At 44.0% G+C, this 17,606-nt stretch overlaps 1 protein-coding gene and 1 pseudogene across 1 annotated transcript in view; one reads left to right on the forward strand and one right to left on the reverse strand.

Moving 5' to 3' along the window:
• Positions 1 to 17,606, forward strand: part of FAM98B (family with sequence similarity 98 member B) — a 42,038-nt gene that overhangs the window by 21,276 nt on the left and 3,156 nt on the right. The window contains exon 7 of the mRNA XM_036296805.1: positions 13,619 to 13,786. Within this exon, the coding sequence (XP_036152698.1) occupies positions 13,619 to 13,786 (168 nt within the window). The remainder of the gene's footprint in view (positions 1 to 13,618; positions 13,787 to 17,606) is intronic.
• On the reverse strand, positions 7,325 to 8,179 carry LOC118674519 (annotated as a pseudogene).

Genomic DNA, 17,606 nt, shown 5'->3' on the forward strand with positions numbered 1-17,606 from the left:
CCTTCTAATTGGATTTTGTTTTTTCTTGCATTGTATTTTACTATCATGTGCTGTTGCTTCTTTTTTCTTTTTCTTTTGTACTTATTTACATATATGTATCTATATACATACTAGAGGCCCAATGCATGAAATTTGTACAAGGGCTTGGCTCCCGCCGCCACAGTTGCTGCCTCTGCATCGGCCCCCACCGCCACAACTTCATCTGGAAGGTCATTATGCTTTTATTATTATAGGTTATTATAGATATACTAGAGGCCCGGTGCACAAAAATTTGTGCACTCGGCGGGGAGGAGGGTCCCTCAGCCCGGCCTGTGCCCTCTCACAGTCTGGGACCCCTTGGGAGATAACGACCTGCTGGCTTACGCCTGCTCCCGGGTGGCAGAGGGCAGGCCCAATCCCTAGGTGCAGCCCCTGGTTGGGCTCAGAGCAGGGGCGATTGGGGAGTTGGGGCGCCGCCCCCTGTCATGCACAGAGCAGGGCGGATTGGGAGGTTGTGATGCCACCCTCAGTCACGCTCAGGGTAGGGCCGACTGGGGGGTTGGGGCACCGTCCCCTGTCAAACTCAAGGCAGGGTCGATCAGGAGGTTGCGGTGCCACCCCCTGTCACGCACAGAGCAGGGTCAATCAGGGGGTTGGGGCACTGCCCCCTGTCACTCACAGAGCAGGGCCCATCACGGGCGTTGGGGCTCTGTACCCTGTCACGCACAGAGCATGGCCAATCAGGGGGTTGGGGCACTGCCCCCTGTCACGCACAGAGCAGGGCCCATCAGGGGGTTGGGGCGCCACCCTCTATCACCCACAGAGCAGGGCCAATTAGGGGGTTGGGGTGCCGCCACTCTCACACTCAGGGCAGGGCCGATGGGGAGGTTATGGCTCTACCCTGTCACACACAGAGCAGGGCCGATGAGGGGGTAGGGGCGCCGCACCCTGTCACACACAGAGCCGCAGGGCGATCAGGGGGTTGGGGAGCTTCCCCCCATCAGGCACAGAGCAGGGCCGATCAGGGGGTTGGGGCGCCTTCCCCTGTCAGGAACAGAGCAGGGTGGATAGGGAGGTTGTGGCCCCGCCCCCTGACACACACAGAGCTGCAGGGCAATCAGGGGGTTTGGGCGCTGCCCCCTGTCACGCTGATCCCGGTGCCGTGAAGCCTCGTGGCTCTGCTGATCCCGGTGCTGGGAGGAATATTACCCTTTTACTATATAGGATAGAGGCCTGGTGCATGGGTGGGTGCCAGCTGGTTTGCCCTGAAGGGTGTCCTGGATCAGGGTGGGGGTCCCCACTGGGGTGCCTGGCCAGCCTGGGTGAGGGGATGATGGCTGTTTGCAGCTGGTCACACACCCTTCAGGGTGGGGGTCCCCACTGGGGTGCCTGGCCAATCTGGGTGAGGTGCTGAGGGCTGTTTTCAGGCTGGGGTGACTGAAGCTCCCAACTGCTCCTTTTTTTCTTTTTTATTCTGGACCAGCTTTAGCTTTGAGGCTTGGCTCCAGCTCTTAGGCCTTTGCTGCTGAAAGTAAGTTTCTGGCCTTTGCTTACAATGTTGCGATCCTGCTGGCTGACGCCCGGCGACTAAAGCAGGTTTCTGGGGTTTTGTTTAGCTTCTATATTTGTTACATAGTTGCCTAGAGTTGCAGCTCAGAGGCCTGCAGCGGCAGGTGGGGAAGGTTGGAGTCCTCCGTCACTGAAGCAAGCAAGCCTCATGTTAGTTTCAAGCTGCCTGGCTGCTGGCCGCCATCTTGGCTGGCAGTTAATTTGCATATTGCCCTGATTAGCCAATGGGAAGGATAGCGGTTGTACGCCAATTGCCATGTTTCTCTTTTATTAGATAGGATTTATATACATATGTATATTTATATACATATAAAAGTTTTTATGATGAGAGAGAATTTTGCACACCCTCTACTGGGGATGGAGCTCACAACCTGGGTATGTGCCCTGATCTGGTATTGAACTGTGACCTCCTCGTTCATAGGTCACTGCCCAACCATTGAGCCACACTGGCAGGGCTTTGTCATCATTTTTTAATTTCCAGAAATTCTTTTTGATTCTTGAATTTTTCTTTCTTCACTCCGCAGGCCAACGCTCTATCCACTGAGCCAAACCAGTCAGGGCTGAATTTTTCTTTCTTGTTTTATGGGAATGCTATCTTTTTAAAATACGTTTTTATTGATTTTTAGAGAGAGAGTATGTAAGAGGGAGAGAGAGATAGAAACATTGATGAGAGAGAAACATTGACCAGGTGCCTCCTGCACTTTCCCTACTGGGGATCAAGCCCACAATCAGGGCATGGGCCCTTACTGGGAATTGAACACTGTGACCTCTTCGTTCATGGGTCAATGCTCAACCATTGAGCCACACCAGCTGGGTGATAATGCTATTTTCTGAATGAGGATGAAAAATGTCAAAAAGGAAACCTCATATTTTTTTGCCTCAAATTATTTTTGTTTCCTACAGGGTAATTTTTTATTTGTTTTTCTCTCTTGTGGTGGCTTTCTTCAAATGCATGATGGTTACTGGTTGTTCTTTTTAAAGAGCACAATACGGAAGAACTGATGGGGAACTCCAGTCATTGATTGGAATTGTCATCAGGCTTTGGAACTGGCTATCGTGCTGTGTGAATTTCTAATGCCAACTTGTAGAGATCTTTTTTTCAAGAAGGGATATCTCATTTTTTCTCTGTATTTTTTTTTCCCTTTGGCTAGGGGAGGAAGAGTGGCAGTGTGGCACCAGGGGCTAGAGCAGCGGTTCTCAACCTGCGGGTCGCGACCCCTTTGGCGGTCGAACGACCCTTTCACAGGGGTCGCCTAAGACCATCCTGCATAGCAGATATTTACATTACGATTCATAACAGTAGCAACACTACAGTTATGAAGTAGCAACGAAAATAATTTTATGGTTGGGTCACAACATGAGGAACTGTATTTAAAGGGCCTGAAGGTTGAGAACCACTGGGCTAGAGGAATAGACTGTTCTACAAATAATCCCTACTTTTGGCTCCATATTTCATTTTCTGAGCTGTTGGTTCCCTTCTTATCTATATCTCTCTTTTCATTTCTCTTTGTTATTGTATGCCTTTTTATAACCTAGAGTGGTCAGTCTGATTCATTTACTTAGAAATACTCCCTCATGTAGTGTACATAGGAAATATTTCCTCCTTCCAAATACCTGGCAGACAGATGTAGAAAATTGAAGAGTGATTAGAACAGGGTTGCTGGTGAAATGAAAATTATTATTAATTCAGGGAACATTTTTTAGCATAATAATAGAATAGCTATGAGTCAGGTTGAAGATGGTCATTTATGTATTTCTTTCAATAAACATTTGTTCAGCATCTCATGTGTCAAGCACGATGATGCAGCTGGTTCTGGATGAGCATGTCAGTAGCCTATGTGATTATGTGTAGAACATTTTTAGAAGATTTCTGTATTTGTAATACATAATCAGCTTCTCAGATGGTTAAAGCCTATTTCTCTTCTGCATGCACACCAGGATAAACTACACAGATGTGTGTGTGTGTGTGTGTCCATGTCATTGAAGAGACTGTTGTACACAAGAAGCCCAGTTGCTTCAAGAGCTGTGAGTTACCAAAGAAGTAGATGACATGATTGGTGACCTCAAGAAATGCAGTAGAGTTTAAACGTATGAGAGATATTGGTTTTACTGACCTCTGGAAACTTAATGGAAGTTGTTTACATGTTGGATCTTCAGTTTACCCTAATAAACTTTTAATGAGAAAAGGAATTTAGGAATTTAAGGACAGTTGTGAAAAGTAGCACATTAAAAGTGTCTTAACATCGTAAGTTAGAGGATGTTTTCAGTGTTGGCCTTAAGGTTACGGAGAAATCCCAAACAAATTAGTTTTGACATGTTATTTTCTTTGACCAGTCAGAGTGGCATGGATTTACGGGCATGCTGACGCTTACTAGCCTTAAACTTGGGGACTTTGAGAAATTACGCCTTTAGGAAATACCTTGATAGTTTATATCTTTTCATCTTCGCCTTGTTTTCATCATGTTTTAGGACAAGGAGGTTGTATTTTTGTTCTTTTCTCCTTAGTGTGAAATAAATTTTTTAAATGTTTTTTTTTTTTCACCCTAGTTGGTTTGGCTCAATGATAGAGCGTCAGCCTGCGGACTGAAGGGTCCCAGGTTCGATTCTGGCCAAGGGCACATGCCTGGGTTGTGGGCTTGATCCCCAGGAGGGGGCATGCAGGAGGCAGCCAATCAATGATTCTCTCTCATCATTGATATTTCTATCTCTCTCTCCCTCTCCCTTCCTCTCTAAAATCAATAAAATATATTTTAAAAAAACTTTTTTTTTCTTAGGCTGTTAAGTTAATTTAGGACTCATTTGATCCCTCTCAATTGATTATATGAATATATGCATTTATACTCTGAGTTTTCTTATTAAATTTCCTGTAAATTTAGTATTTATTTATTACTAGTGGGCCAGCGCACAGATTCGTGCACATTGAAGGGCAATTAATTAGAAGAAATATTTTAATATCACTAGTTGCCCTTTCTCTATAATAGAAATGTCAACCAAATTCACGATAACAATAACAGATCGAAATACACACATGCGATTGGCGCCAGCGACAGCTTTATATATATATTAAACTGGCAGTGCGTATCATATGTATCTGCTGGTAGGTCAGTCAGACAGTCGTGGGACCTATGGTCGGTCACTTAGCCTTTTATATAGATAGAGTAGAGGCCCAGTGTGAGAAATTGTGTGTGGTAGCCTGCTGCTGCTTGCAGCCCCGCTCAGCTCACCTGCCTCCGTACTCGCAGCACCGCCCACCCGCCTGCTGCTGCTCCTCGCGGTGCTCACTGTCCCGCCCACCCACTGCCCGCCTTGCTGCGATCGGAGCCTGTGTGCTGCAGGGGAGGGACTGAGCACCTCTTGGTCGTTCGGTCGTCACAACACTGGCTTTTTATATATATAGATTACCCCCTTATACAATATGTCTGATATTATTGAATGACTCATTATAGATTGTTCTACAGCATTTTAAAACGTTACAGAAAATTTTATCACATAGAATGATATACTTTAGTCATTGGCATTGAGGTTGTCTTTAATTTTTGTCTCTTGTTTGACTCTAATGAAATCCTCAGCAGCTAAATTTTTGTTCTTGTTCATGATACATTCCTAAAATTTCTTTTTAAAAAAAATTGTTATATAATTGACATATATTAGTTTTAGGTGTAGAACATGATTATCTGAAGTTTGTATATATTACAAAATGATCAGCGCAGTAAGTTACAGAATTTTTTTCGTGATGAGAACTTTTAAGATTTATTCTCAGCAACTTTCAAATATGCAATACAGTATTAACCATAGATGCCATGTTGTACATTCCATCCCCAAACATTTATCTTTTAACTGAAAGTTTATACCTTTGAGTCTTTAGCCATTTTGCATTTCCTTACCTCCATACCCCTCCCTCACTGTTCTATCTATGAGTCGGGTGGGTTTTTTTTGACACAGGATGGACTTGTTTTATTTTCCTTATATTTCACGTAATAGTGCGATCATATAGTATTTGTCTTTCTCTGACTTATATTACTTAGTACAATGCCCGCAAGGTCTATCCATATTGTTGCAGATAGCAAGATATATTCTTTTTTATAGCTAAATAATATGTGTGTGTATCACATTTTGTTTATCCATTCATCCATCGATGGACATTTAGGTTGTTACTATATCTTGGCTGTTTTAAATCATGCTGCACTGAACATGGGGGTACATATCTCTTTTTTAGTCAGTGATTTTGTTTTCTTCAGATATAAATACCCAGAAGTGGAATTGCTTGATCATGTAGTACTTCTTTTTTTAATTTTTTGAGGAACCTGTTTTCTATAGTGGCTGTCCCAATTTACATTAACATTCAACAGGGTACAGGGTTCCCTTTTCTCCATAGCCTTGCCAACATTTGCTATTTCTTGACTTAAACATTGGTTAATAGGATCATATAGGTTTCAGGTGTACTATATTTCTTGACTTTTTAATGATAGCCTTTTTAACAGATGTGAGGTGATACCTCATTGTGCTTTTGATTTGTGTTTCCCTTGTAGTTAGTGATGTTGGGCATTTTTCATGTACATGTTGGCCATCTTTATGTCTTTGGAAAAATGTCTGTTTGGACTCTCCATTTTTAAAAATCAGATTATTTTTTGCTGTTGAATTGTATGAGTTATTTATACATTTTGGATGTTGACCTCTTGTCAGATGTATGACTTGCAAATATTTCCTTCCATTCAGTAGGTTGCCTTTTCATTTTGTGGTTGGCTTCCTTTGCTGTGCAGAAGCTTTTTAATTTGATGTAGTTCCACCTGTTTACTAGTATTTTTGCTCTTATTGTCTTTGCTTTTGGTATTAAGTCCAAAAAATCAGCGCCAAGACTGATGTCAGGGAGCTTACACCTATGTTTTCTTCTAGGAGCTTTAAAGTCTCAGGTCTTATATTCAAGTCTTTAATCTATTTTGAGTTGATTTTTGACTATGGTTTAAGATTGAGGTCCAGTTTCATTCTTTTACATGTTGTTCGATTTTCACAACACCATTTATTGAAGAGATTGTCCTTTCCTCATTGTATATTCTTGGCTCGTTTGTCATAAATTAGTTGACCATACATGTGTAGGTCTATTTCTGGGGTCTTTATTCTGTTCCATTGATCTCTGTGTCATCTCAATATCATACTATTTTGATTATCAAAGCTTTGTAATATAGTTTGAAATTAGGGAGTATGATGCCTCCAGCTTTATTCTTTCTCAAGGTTGCTTGGCTATTTGGGGTCTTTGTAGTCCAAATGGAATTTCTTGATCAGAGAATATGCATGTGGGTGTTTTTTTGTTTATTTTGTGTGTGGGTGTTTTTTTTTTGTTTGTTTTTTTTAGCTTCAGTCTTTATTAAATAAAAAGGAAGTAGAAGACAGATAAGGAAATAGGCCAAGGACCCCACCTTCCAACTATACATATATAGACATAAAATACAGACACAACTGAGTAAATGACAGACAATTCAGGGGACAGACTGAGGGGCCAAGGGAGGCAGCACCTTCCCTAGAATGAGCTTGGACCCAGGGGTGGGCTGAGACCTGGGCTAGAGGCAGACGTTCTAAGGCAGTGGTTCTCAACCATCTGGCCCTTTAAATACAGTTCCTCATGTTGTGACCCAACCATAAAATTATTTTTGTTGCTACTTCATAACTGTAATGTTGCTACTGTTATGAATCGTAATGTAAATATCTGCTATGCAGGATGGTCTTAGGCAACCCCTGTACTGCCAAAGGGGTCGCGACCCACAGGTTGAGAACTGCTGATCTAAGGGATTATGTTTGAGCAGCTTGGAGATGAGGTCCTGGCTTCCTGTGAACACACAAGGGGGAATTTGATGATGTGCCGATAAGTGTCATTGTATGAAGTACTCTCATCAGCAACTCATAGCAGAATATGCCTGTGCACCACAGATCCACCTTCTCACTGTGCATGCACCCCTCAGTCATCTCTGGGGGCAGGTAGTCCAATATGCCACACATGGCCTTCCTCCTCAGAGAGGGGGGTGAGTACAGACCAGCCAAAGTCAGCAATTTTCTGCTCTCCCTGGCTTTATCTCTCTGTGAATCACCTTCTTCCTGTAGTGCCCAGCATGTCAGTTCTTCCATTAACCATGGTTGTGCACTGCTTGTCAAAAGTGCCGCTCTTCTGAAGCTCCTTGGAGAGCTCCCCATGCAGGGGCGGTGAAGAGGGTTGTCTGGGGGCAGACATTCTCCAAAATCAAGTAGATCCTTTGATAGAAATAGTTGTAGAGATGTGAGATGTTGGGATGCTGCAGATGGGCCTAGGTTTCGATCTTCCTGTGAAGTTGGTGCTCTACACCTTCCTTCTCCATCTGAGACTGAAGAGGACCTTGAGCGCCATGATGAAACGAGTCAAGTACACATTTCCAAACTTGCCTTTACCCAAAGGCTGCCCAATCTCAAAGTTATCAATTGTGAAGGACTCATTAAGTGTCCCAATGCTGTTCTGGCCAGGGGCAGCTGTAGGCTTGGCATTCAAGTGGCTCTTCAGGACAAGTGAAGATGGGGTGGTAGGCTCTCTGTGGTTAGGGTATTCATGCCAGATTAAGCTGGCTGCTGGGCGGTAGGGCCAAGGGTAGGCGGTCTCCTTCTGGGTCATGCTTAGAGAGAAAGGGGAAAGGACCCCTGAGGCCAGTGGCTCAGCCAACCTCCTGGCTGCTGGCAAACAACTTAGAATGTGCATGATTTTAATGCTTTTGATGTGTACTCCAGAGTTACCCTTCAAAAATATTATATACCTTTATTAGTATGGTTAAACATGATTTATTTTTTATTATTATTTTGCTAGTATTGAGATAAGATTGTGAGTATAATTTTATAGTTTGCTTTTTTCACCTACCATGTCCTGATTATTATCTCATATTTCAAAAACAATTCTCAATTTATTTCTTATTTTTGGAAATATAATTCACCATCTTAAAATGTATAATTCAGTGGTTTTTACCACTTTCTAATTCCAGAACATTTCTATCATTCCCAAAGGAAGCATGCACCCATTAGCAGTCATTCTCAATAACCTCTCCCTTCCCTGGAAGCCGCTATTATGATCTACTTTCTATCTCTTTAGATTTGTCCATTCTGGACATTTCATATAAATGAAATCATACAGTATGTGGATTTTTGTGTCTGTTTTCTTAGCATAATGCTTTTGAGGTTCATCTATGTCATCTCATATAACAGTACTTCCTTTTAGTATCTGTTTATGGCTATTATACTTTATCACATAGTGATACCATAATTTGCTTTCTTATTTTATACATTTTTTTCTACATAACTAATACCAGGAATGTTAATATGTATAATCCTGTATTATAAAAGGCTAATATGCAAATAGATCGAATGGCAGACCAACAAAACAACCAGTCACTATGAGGTGTGCTGACCACCAGGGGGCGTGTGCAGACCATGGCAGGTGTCGGAAGCAGGAGGCAGAGTGTGGAACATGGTGGGCGTCGGCTGCAGCGGGATGGTGGAGCAGGTGAGTGGGGACACCAGACTAAGGCGGGGTGCCGGTCGCTGTCATCGGGGTGAGCCTCTGGTGGTTACTGAAAATTCTTTGCTCCCGTGTGCCATGGTCCCGCCCCGTGCTCGCACCTGCTGCTGATGCTGGCCCTGCTCGCACCTGCTTCTGTTGCTAGCCCTGCTTGCACTTGCTGCTGGCACTGGAGATCCCGCTCTCACCCGAAGCCGGTGCCTGGTGCCGGTCCCAATTGCTCGGCGCCATCAGTAGGTGCAAGCGGCAGCTGCCGGCCCTGGTTGCCCCTGAGGGCTTCTCCACCTCTCCCTGCTCCTTATGAAACCTTTTTTTCATAAGTATATTGCTCATTAGCTCGCCCTTCAGGAGCAGGGGGAGGCAGAGAACCCTCAGGGGTGACCAGGGCCAGCAGCTGCCGCTTGCACCCACTGATGGAGCTGAGTAATTGGGACCAGCAGTGGGTGCGAGCGGAGCTGGTGCCAGCAGTGGGTATGAGTGGAGGCTCTGGTGCTGGCAGCGGGTGTGAGCAGGGCTGACACCGGCAGCAGGTGTGAGCGATGGATGGGACTGTGGTGCGTGGGAGCAAAGAATTTTCAGTAACCATCAGAGGCTCGCCCTGATGACAGTGACTGGCGCCCCGCCTTGGTCTGATGCCCCTGCTCATCTGCTTCGCCATCCCGCCCAGCCGACACCCCCAGCTGACACCCGTCTTGTTCTGCGCTCTGCCGCCTGCTGCTGATGCCTGCCATGTTCTGCGCGAGCCCCTTGGTGGTCAGCGCACATAAAGCAACCGGTTGTTTGGTTGTTCTGTCATCTGGTCTATTTGCATATTAGCCTATTATTATATAGGACTAGAGGCCCAGTGCATGAATTCGTGCAAAGTGGGGGCTCTCCGGGTGGCCTGCGGGCATCGGGCTTTAGCTTGTGTTTCCAGACTCACAGCTCCTGCTTGCACAGCCTTGCAGCCCCGCAGCCCCTCCTGGCACCCTGCTGTGGCCTGGCCCTGCCCCCTTACCTGCTCCAGCTGCCTGTGGGGCGATTGATTGGGGCTGGGCTCCCCACCCAGCTCCCTCAGCGCCTGGGAGCCCAGGGGACGGTCGTGCTCCCTGCCGCTGCTGCTGGTCACCATCTGCGGGGTGATTGGTGGGGTGATCGGGCCCCTGCTTGCACGCACCTTGGCCTGGCGCCGCCTGTTCACCTGCTCCACCATCCCGCCCATGGTCCCACTCTCGTCAGGGCCCATCGGGGCTGACAGCTCCTCCACTGCCACCTGCTGCCAGTGCCATGTCACCGATGCCCGCCATGTTCTGCCCCGCCCCCTGGTGGTCAGCGCACGTCATAGTAAGTGGTTGAACTCCTGGTCAAACAATTTGCATATTAGGCTTTTATTATATACTAGAGGCCCGGTGCACAAAAATTTGTGCACTCGGGGGAAAGGGGGGATCCCTCAGCCCGGCCTGTGCCCTCTAGCAGTCTGGGACCCCTTGGGAGATAACGACCTGCTGGCTTAGGCCTGCTCCCGGGTGGCAGAGGGCAGGCGCAGTCCCTAGGTGCAGCCCCTGGTCGGGCTCAGAGCAGGGCCGATTGGGGGGTTGGGGCACCACCCCCTGTCACACACAGAGCAGGATCCATCAGGGTCGATGGGGAGGTTGCGACCCCCTGTCACGCACAGAGCAGGGCCAATCCGGGGGTTGGGACACTGCCCCCTGTCACACACAGAGCAGGGTCCATCAGGGGGGTTGGGACTCCGTACCCTGTCATGCACAGAGCAGGGCCCATTAGGGGGTTGGGGAGCTCCCTTCTGTCACGCACAGAGCAGGGCCCATCAGGGGGTTGAGGAGCTCCCCCCGTCACTCACAGTGTAGGTCCGATAGGGGAGTTGGGGCACTGTCTCCTGTCACACACAGAGCAGCGTGGAACACTGGGTTGGGGCGCCGCCCTCTATCACCCACAGAGCAGGGCTGATCAGGGGTTTGGGGTGCTGCCACTGTCACACTCAGGGCAGGGCTGATGGGGAGTTTATGGCTCTACCCCGTCACACACAGAGCAGGGCCCGTGGGGGAGCGGGGGGGGTGTTGGGGCGCCACCCTCTATCACCCACAGAGCAGGGCCGATCAGGGGGTTGGGGCGCCGCCACTCTCACACTCAGGGCAGGGCCGATGGGGAGGTTATGGCTCTACCCCGTCACACACAGAGCAGGGCCCCGGGGGGGGGGGGGGTGTTGGGGTGCCTCACCCTGTCACACACAGAGCAGGGCCGATCAGGGTGTTTGGGCTCTGCCCCCTGTCATGCTGATCCCGGTGCCGGTAGGCCTCGCAGCTCCGCTGATCCCGGTGCTGGGAGGCATATTACCCTTTTACTATATAGAATAGAGGCCTGGTGCATGGGCGGGTGCCAGCTCGTTTGCCCTGAAGGGTGTCCTGGATCAGGGTGGGGGTCCCCACTGGGGTGCCTGGCCAGTCTGGGTGAGGGGCTGAGGGCTGTTTTCAGGCTGGGAGTGACTGAACTCCCAAACGCTCCTTTTTTCCTTTTTTTTTTTTTTATTCTGGGCCAGCTTTAGCTTGAGGCTTGGCTCCAGCTCTTAGGCCTCCGCTCCTGAAAGTAGGTTTCTGGCCTTTGCACACAATGTTGCGAATCTGCTGGCTGAAGTCCGGCGGTATTTGTTACAGAGTTTCTTAAACTGCCGGCTCAGAGGCCTGCAGCCGCAGGTGGGGAACGTTGGTTTTCTCCATCACTGAGGCAAGCAAGCCTCATGTTAGTTTCAAGCTGCCTGTCTGCTGGCCGCCATCTTGGCTGACAGTTAATTTGCATATCTCGCTGATTAGCCAATGAAAAGGGTAGCGGTCGTATGCCAATTACCATGTTTCTCTTTTATTAGTGTAGATTTATAAATTTCAAAGTATATTCTTTTTTTTTTTTTAATATATTTTATTGATTTTTTACAGAGAGGAAGGGAGTGAGATAGAGAGTTAGAAACATCGATGAGAGAGAAACATCGACCAGCTGCCTCCTGCACATCTCCCACTGGGGATATGCCTGCAACCCAGGTACATGCCCTTGACCGGAATCGAACCCGGGACCCCTCAGTCCGCAGGCCGACGTTCTATCCACTGAGCCAAACCGGTTTCGGCTCAAAGTATATTCTTATGGTCGATTCCTAAATGGAAAGTTACTGTGTCAGAGGTTATTCACACTTAATGCTCTTGATTCACATGGCAAAATTGCTTATTAGAAAGTTGGTATGAATTTAAACTCTTACCAGTAAGATAAATGAAATTTTGTCTTCAGTTTAGCCTCTTTAATATTTAGAATATTACCAATTTTATTGTTAACTTGATTGTTATAAAAGACTAATTTCTCCTAATTTGTATGTTTTTATTGTTGGGAAATTTTTAACTTTTTTTCATAAGCATATTAGTCATTTCAGTTTTCCTCTTTTTTTGAAAGTTCTATTTGTGTCTTTTTTCCCCCCCCTTAGGATCTTCCTGTTTGCCTTTTGATTGAGCTTTTTTATATTAAGGAAGTTGGCTAGTTGCTTTATTTGTTGAAAATATTTTCCCCATTGTCTTTTGATTTTGTTTTATATTTTTTAATGTATAGAAATTTAAACTTTATAATATATTTTTTCAATTTAAAATAAAACACTAAACAATGTATTTGGAATTTTAATATGGTATACCTTATTATTACTACTTTTATAAATAGCCAACAATTTATTCCAGCACCATTTTAGAATTATCCATTTCTTTTCTCACTGTTCTTTGATTATTATTTATTGCATTCATATATGTATGGGACTCTGAATTTCAATTGCCTATTTTGCTTCATTAATCTCTTTTTTTCTCCCAAAGTTTCATGTAATTTGACTGAGTTAGGATAGTATACTGTACTGGGGGTCAAGTAGATCTTTATTAGTAAGTGGGCAAAACTGGGATTCTCTCTGTATTTTGGGGAAGTTGTTTAAGCTTTGTAAGCCTCATTTTTTCCAGATACAAAAGGGGGCAATAAATACAACCATTCTATTTTGAGAATTAAATGACTATTAAGTGAATAGTATCCTGGCACATTTAATAAGTACTCGATGAATGTGAGCAGTTAAGACAATGATAATTTCATATTGCATATTAATATCTGATAGAACTCTTTCAAAATTGTTTTTGTCATTAAATATTTAGTTTCTGGATTATCTTTAGATTCCTTTTTTTCCTTGTCCTTTCAAAAACCATTCTAACAGGATTGCAGTAAATCTATTATTAATTTTTGGGAAAACACATAATATTCAGTGTCCTCATCCAGAAAATTGGTATTTCTCTCCAATTTTTTCAAGTTTTCATAAGATTTACTGTTTTTTGTCTGAAAGGTCCTGTATGTGGCTTTGGTATTTTTAGGTATTTTTCTTTGTGTGTTAGTTTTTAATGAGTTGATCGTGGTAGTTGTGTGTTCTTTTAGCATCTGTTTACATTTTTTCATTAGACATATAAATTATCAGATATTTATGATTGCTATTGTTCTTTCATTGAAATGTTCTTTGATTCCCCTTTTCCCCTAACTTTTGTCATTTAGGTGAAAACAGATGACATAGCAAGAATTTATCAGCCTAAGCGTTATGCTTTGTCACCCAAGACAACCATTACATTGGCACATTTACTTGCTGCTCGTGAAGATCTTTCCAAGATCATTAGGACAAGTAGTGGCTCTAGCCGGGAGAAGACGGCATGTGCCATTAATAAGGTTGGTTTTGCTTTTAGTACAGTGGAGAATGAATCTATAATATCCTCATTTGATGTTTTTACAGATTTTATTTTACTTTTTTAAATGTATATTGTTGAAAGTATTACAGATGTCCCCCTTTTTCTCTCCATTGACCCCCTCTTCCCCACTCTCATCCCCTCCCCAGGCCTTCACCCCACTATTGTCTGTGTCCATGGGTTATGCATATACGTACAAAGATCTTTGGTTGACTTCCTCCCTCCTGCCCGCCCCCCCGCACCCCCCTGCCCCCTCTGGTATTCATCAATCTGTTCCATACTTCCATTCTCTGGATCTATTTTATTTGTCAGTTTACTTTGTTATTAGATTCCACATATAAGTGAGATCACATGATACTTGATTTTCTCTGGCTTATTTCACTTAGCATAATACTCTCCAGGTCCCTCCATGCTGTCTCAAAGGTTGAGAGATCCTTCTTTTATACAGCTGCATAGTATTCCATTGTGTAAATTTCACAGCTTTTTTATCCATTCATCTACTGATGGGCACTTGGGCTGTTTGCAGAGCTTAGCAATTGTAAATAATGCTGCTGTGAACATAGGGGTGCATATATTCTTTCTGATTGGTGTTTCAGGTTTCTTAGGATATATTCCTAGAAGTGGGATCACTGGTTCAAATGGCAGTTTCATTTTTTATTTTTTGAGGAAACTCCACACTGTTTTCCAATAATGGCTGCACCAGCCTATATTCCCACCAGCAGTGTACTAGCGTTCCTTTCTCTCCACATACTCTCCAGTACCTGTTTGTTGATTTATTGATGCAGCCATTCTGACAGGTATGAGATGGTACCTCATTGTCATTTTAATTTGCATCTCTCTGATGATTAGTGATGAACATTTTTTCATATGTCTCTTGGCCATTTGTATGTCCTCTTTGGAGAAGTGTCTGTTTAGGTCCTCTGCCCATTTTTTTTATTGGATTGTTTGTCTTCCTTTTGGTGAGTTGTATGACAACTTTATATATTTTGGAAATTAACCCCTTATCAGATTTATCATTGGCAAATACAGTGGGGCCTTGACTTACGAGTGTCCCGACTAACGAGTTTTTTGAGATACCAGCTGGCTCTCCGCCGATTTTTTGCATTGAGTTGATAGAGTAATTTGAGTTAACGAGCTCCTTAACGAGCTCCTTAATGAGCTCGGTCTCAGAACGATTTAAACTCGTAAGTCAAGGCCCCACTGCATGTTCTCCCATACAGTGAGTTCCCTTTTCAATTTGATGCTGTTTTTACAGATATTAATCCATTTTTCCTTTAGGTCCTGGTGCACTAGAAAAGACAGTGGTGTAAGGGCTTCAGTCCATCTAGGCTTAGTTTTGTGTGTGCATGTTCATTTGAATCTCTCTGTTCATTAATTAAACCAAAGTTTTATCTGAATTAGAGGAATTAAAAATTATTTTATCAATAGCTTTAGGAAGAATTATTTCTTTCTAAGAATGTAATCAATCATTCTTTGTCAATGAAAACATGAATTGTTTCAGTACTGACAGATTCCCTATATCCTTGGTGTAAAGGGAACAGTACATGCTTTGGAGTCATACAAATCTGGGTTCATTTACTTAGAGGAATCACTGTGGGCAAATTACTGAATCTCTTGGAAGTTTCCTGACTCATCGTATAGATCAGTTTCTCTGACAAGCTTGGTCTTAAGTTCATAGAGTCGAGTCTGAAATTTTTACTTTAACAACAATAAACTAATCTGAAGTACTTGTTGCTCAACTAGAAAGTACGCTTCATTTAGGTAGAGCAGCCTATGACAGACTTTACAAAAGAGCAGAAGTAATAGATTTGGGTAATTTTAAAACATCGGTTTTCACTCAATATAGGGAGAAATATGTCCTTGATGCAGGATATTTTGCCAGATGGATGGTTGTTTATAAAGTCAGTTTGCCTAATCATTGCTCAGTTAGGCACTAGTGTTCATGCCTCCTACTTCCATTTTAGACCAACCTTCTCTATCTTCTGAAAGTGTCCTGTCTTTAAATACAGGGTGGGGGCAAAGGTTTATAGTTGTGAATATGCAAAACACAAGAGTTTATTCTTGCCGAAACCAGTTTGGCTCAGTGGATAGAGCGTCGGCCTGCGGACTGAGAGGTCCCAGGTTCGATTCCGGTCAAGGGCATGTACCTGGGTTGCGGGCATATCCCCAGTAGGAGATGTGCAGGAGGCAGCTGATCGATGATTCTCTCTCATCGATGTTTCTAACTCTCTATCTCTCTCCCTTCCTCTCTGTAAAAAATCAATAAAATATATTTTTAAAAAAAAGAGTTTATTCTTATACTATTATTTATTAACTAGAGGCCCAATGCACGAAATTCATGCACGCGTGTGGGGGGGGGGGGGGGGGGGTTATCCCTTGGCCAGGCCTGTGCACTCTTGCAGTCCAGGTGCCTTCGGGGAATGTCTGACTGCTGTGGAGGCGCTCCCGCCACCAACGGCTTCTGACTGAGTAGGTCTCTCCCTGTGGAGCACACTCACCACCAGGGGGCAGCTCCTGCATAGCCACCGGTTGTTCCACCATTCAATCGATTTGCATATTACCCTTTTATCATATAGGATTATTGCATTATTGTCCATATGAACAGCTGTAAACCTTCTTCTGCCCCACCCTGTATGTTACTCAGTATCTTGCATCAGATTATTTACTCTTACAGCAATTAGAGTTCTACTTCTTTAATTGAAATTGTCCACCTGTTTTCTGAGTTTATAATTTACAGTCTAATTATTTGAGGCAATCCTTTTTTTTTTTCTACATTTGAGGGAACAATTTCTTGTTATACTAAGCCAGAAATACAAGATTCCACTGAAACTAAAACAGTTGACAGAATATGGTCGAACTGAATTAAACCTTCAGGGGAAAATAAGAGGGTCAAACAAAGCCAGTGTATGTAGAAGCCCAAGGTTAGTTGGGGATAAACATAAGGATGACAGCATTCAGCATACCTCCCCAGCAGGTATCAACCATCATTCTTCCATCCCCTTTCTTCTGAATCATATGCTTAACCTAATGGCTTTTTCTCTCTCTTGCAAATACAGCTCAACCCAATAGTATCCCTTTGGACATAGTGTAAAACCAAGAAGAAATTTTTAAATCGTCTTATTCCAGGGTGGAAAGTGTTCACATGCCCATCCCAGTACACCTTATGTGGTGTCAATGCACATGGTAGTAACTTTAATCAAACCAGTGCTGCTACCATGTATAACCTGTATGTGGCCCTGTGGCTAAGTCAGTGTTCCTAATTTACTATACTAAAATACCCATGTGGCAGAATGTACTTTTGAACTCCATATTTTCAAAATACTTCTAAGAGGCTACTAAAGTGATATAGAACAGAACTGTATTGGAAACCAAGGCATTCAGGAGGAACATTGATGGGTTCTTTCTGGGACTTTTTCAGGGGGACAGATATGAACAGAGGAAATGTTAGAACATCTTTTTGAGAGCAATCTTATGATCAGTTCTTGGAGCAGCATCCTCGTATACCCACCAACGTAGCATGTTTGGTGGAGAGACCAATGAGAATGACAACCAAGAAAAGCAATGTTTTGGATTTGGTAATTAGGGCATTATTGCCTACCTTAAAAGAATGTTTACGTACTTTGAACCTTGTCCCACAGTGAGAATGTTGTACTTTTGTCTTTTCTTCATGACACAAATTACTAACACATAGTTTTGGTTAGAAGATCGATAGAAGTAGAACCTAACTGATTTATAGGTCAGTTTGGTTGAGGCAGTTACTTTTTCACCTTCTTTTCTGAAAGAGACTAGCAGGAAGCTTTGGC

The sequence above is a fragment of the Myotis myotis genome, unplaced genomic scaffold, assembly GCF_014108235.1.
Source record: "Myotis myotis isolate mMyoMyo1 unplaced genomic scaffold, mMyoMyo1.p scaffold_m19_p_1, whole genome shotgun sequence".
Classification (NCBI taxonomy): Eukaryota; Metazoa; Chordata; class Mammalia; order Chiroptera; family Vespertilionidae; genus Myotis; species Myotis myotis.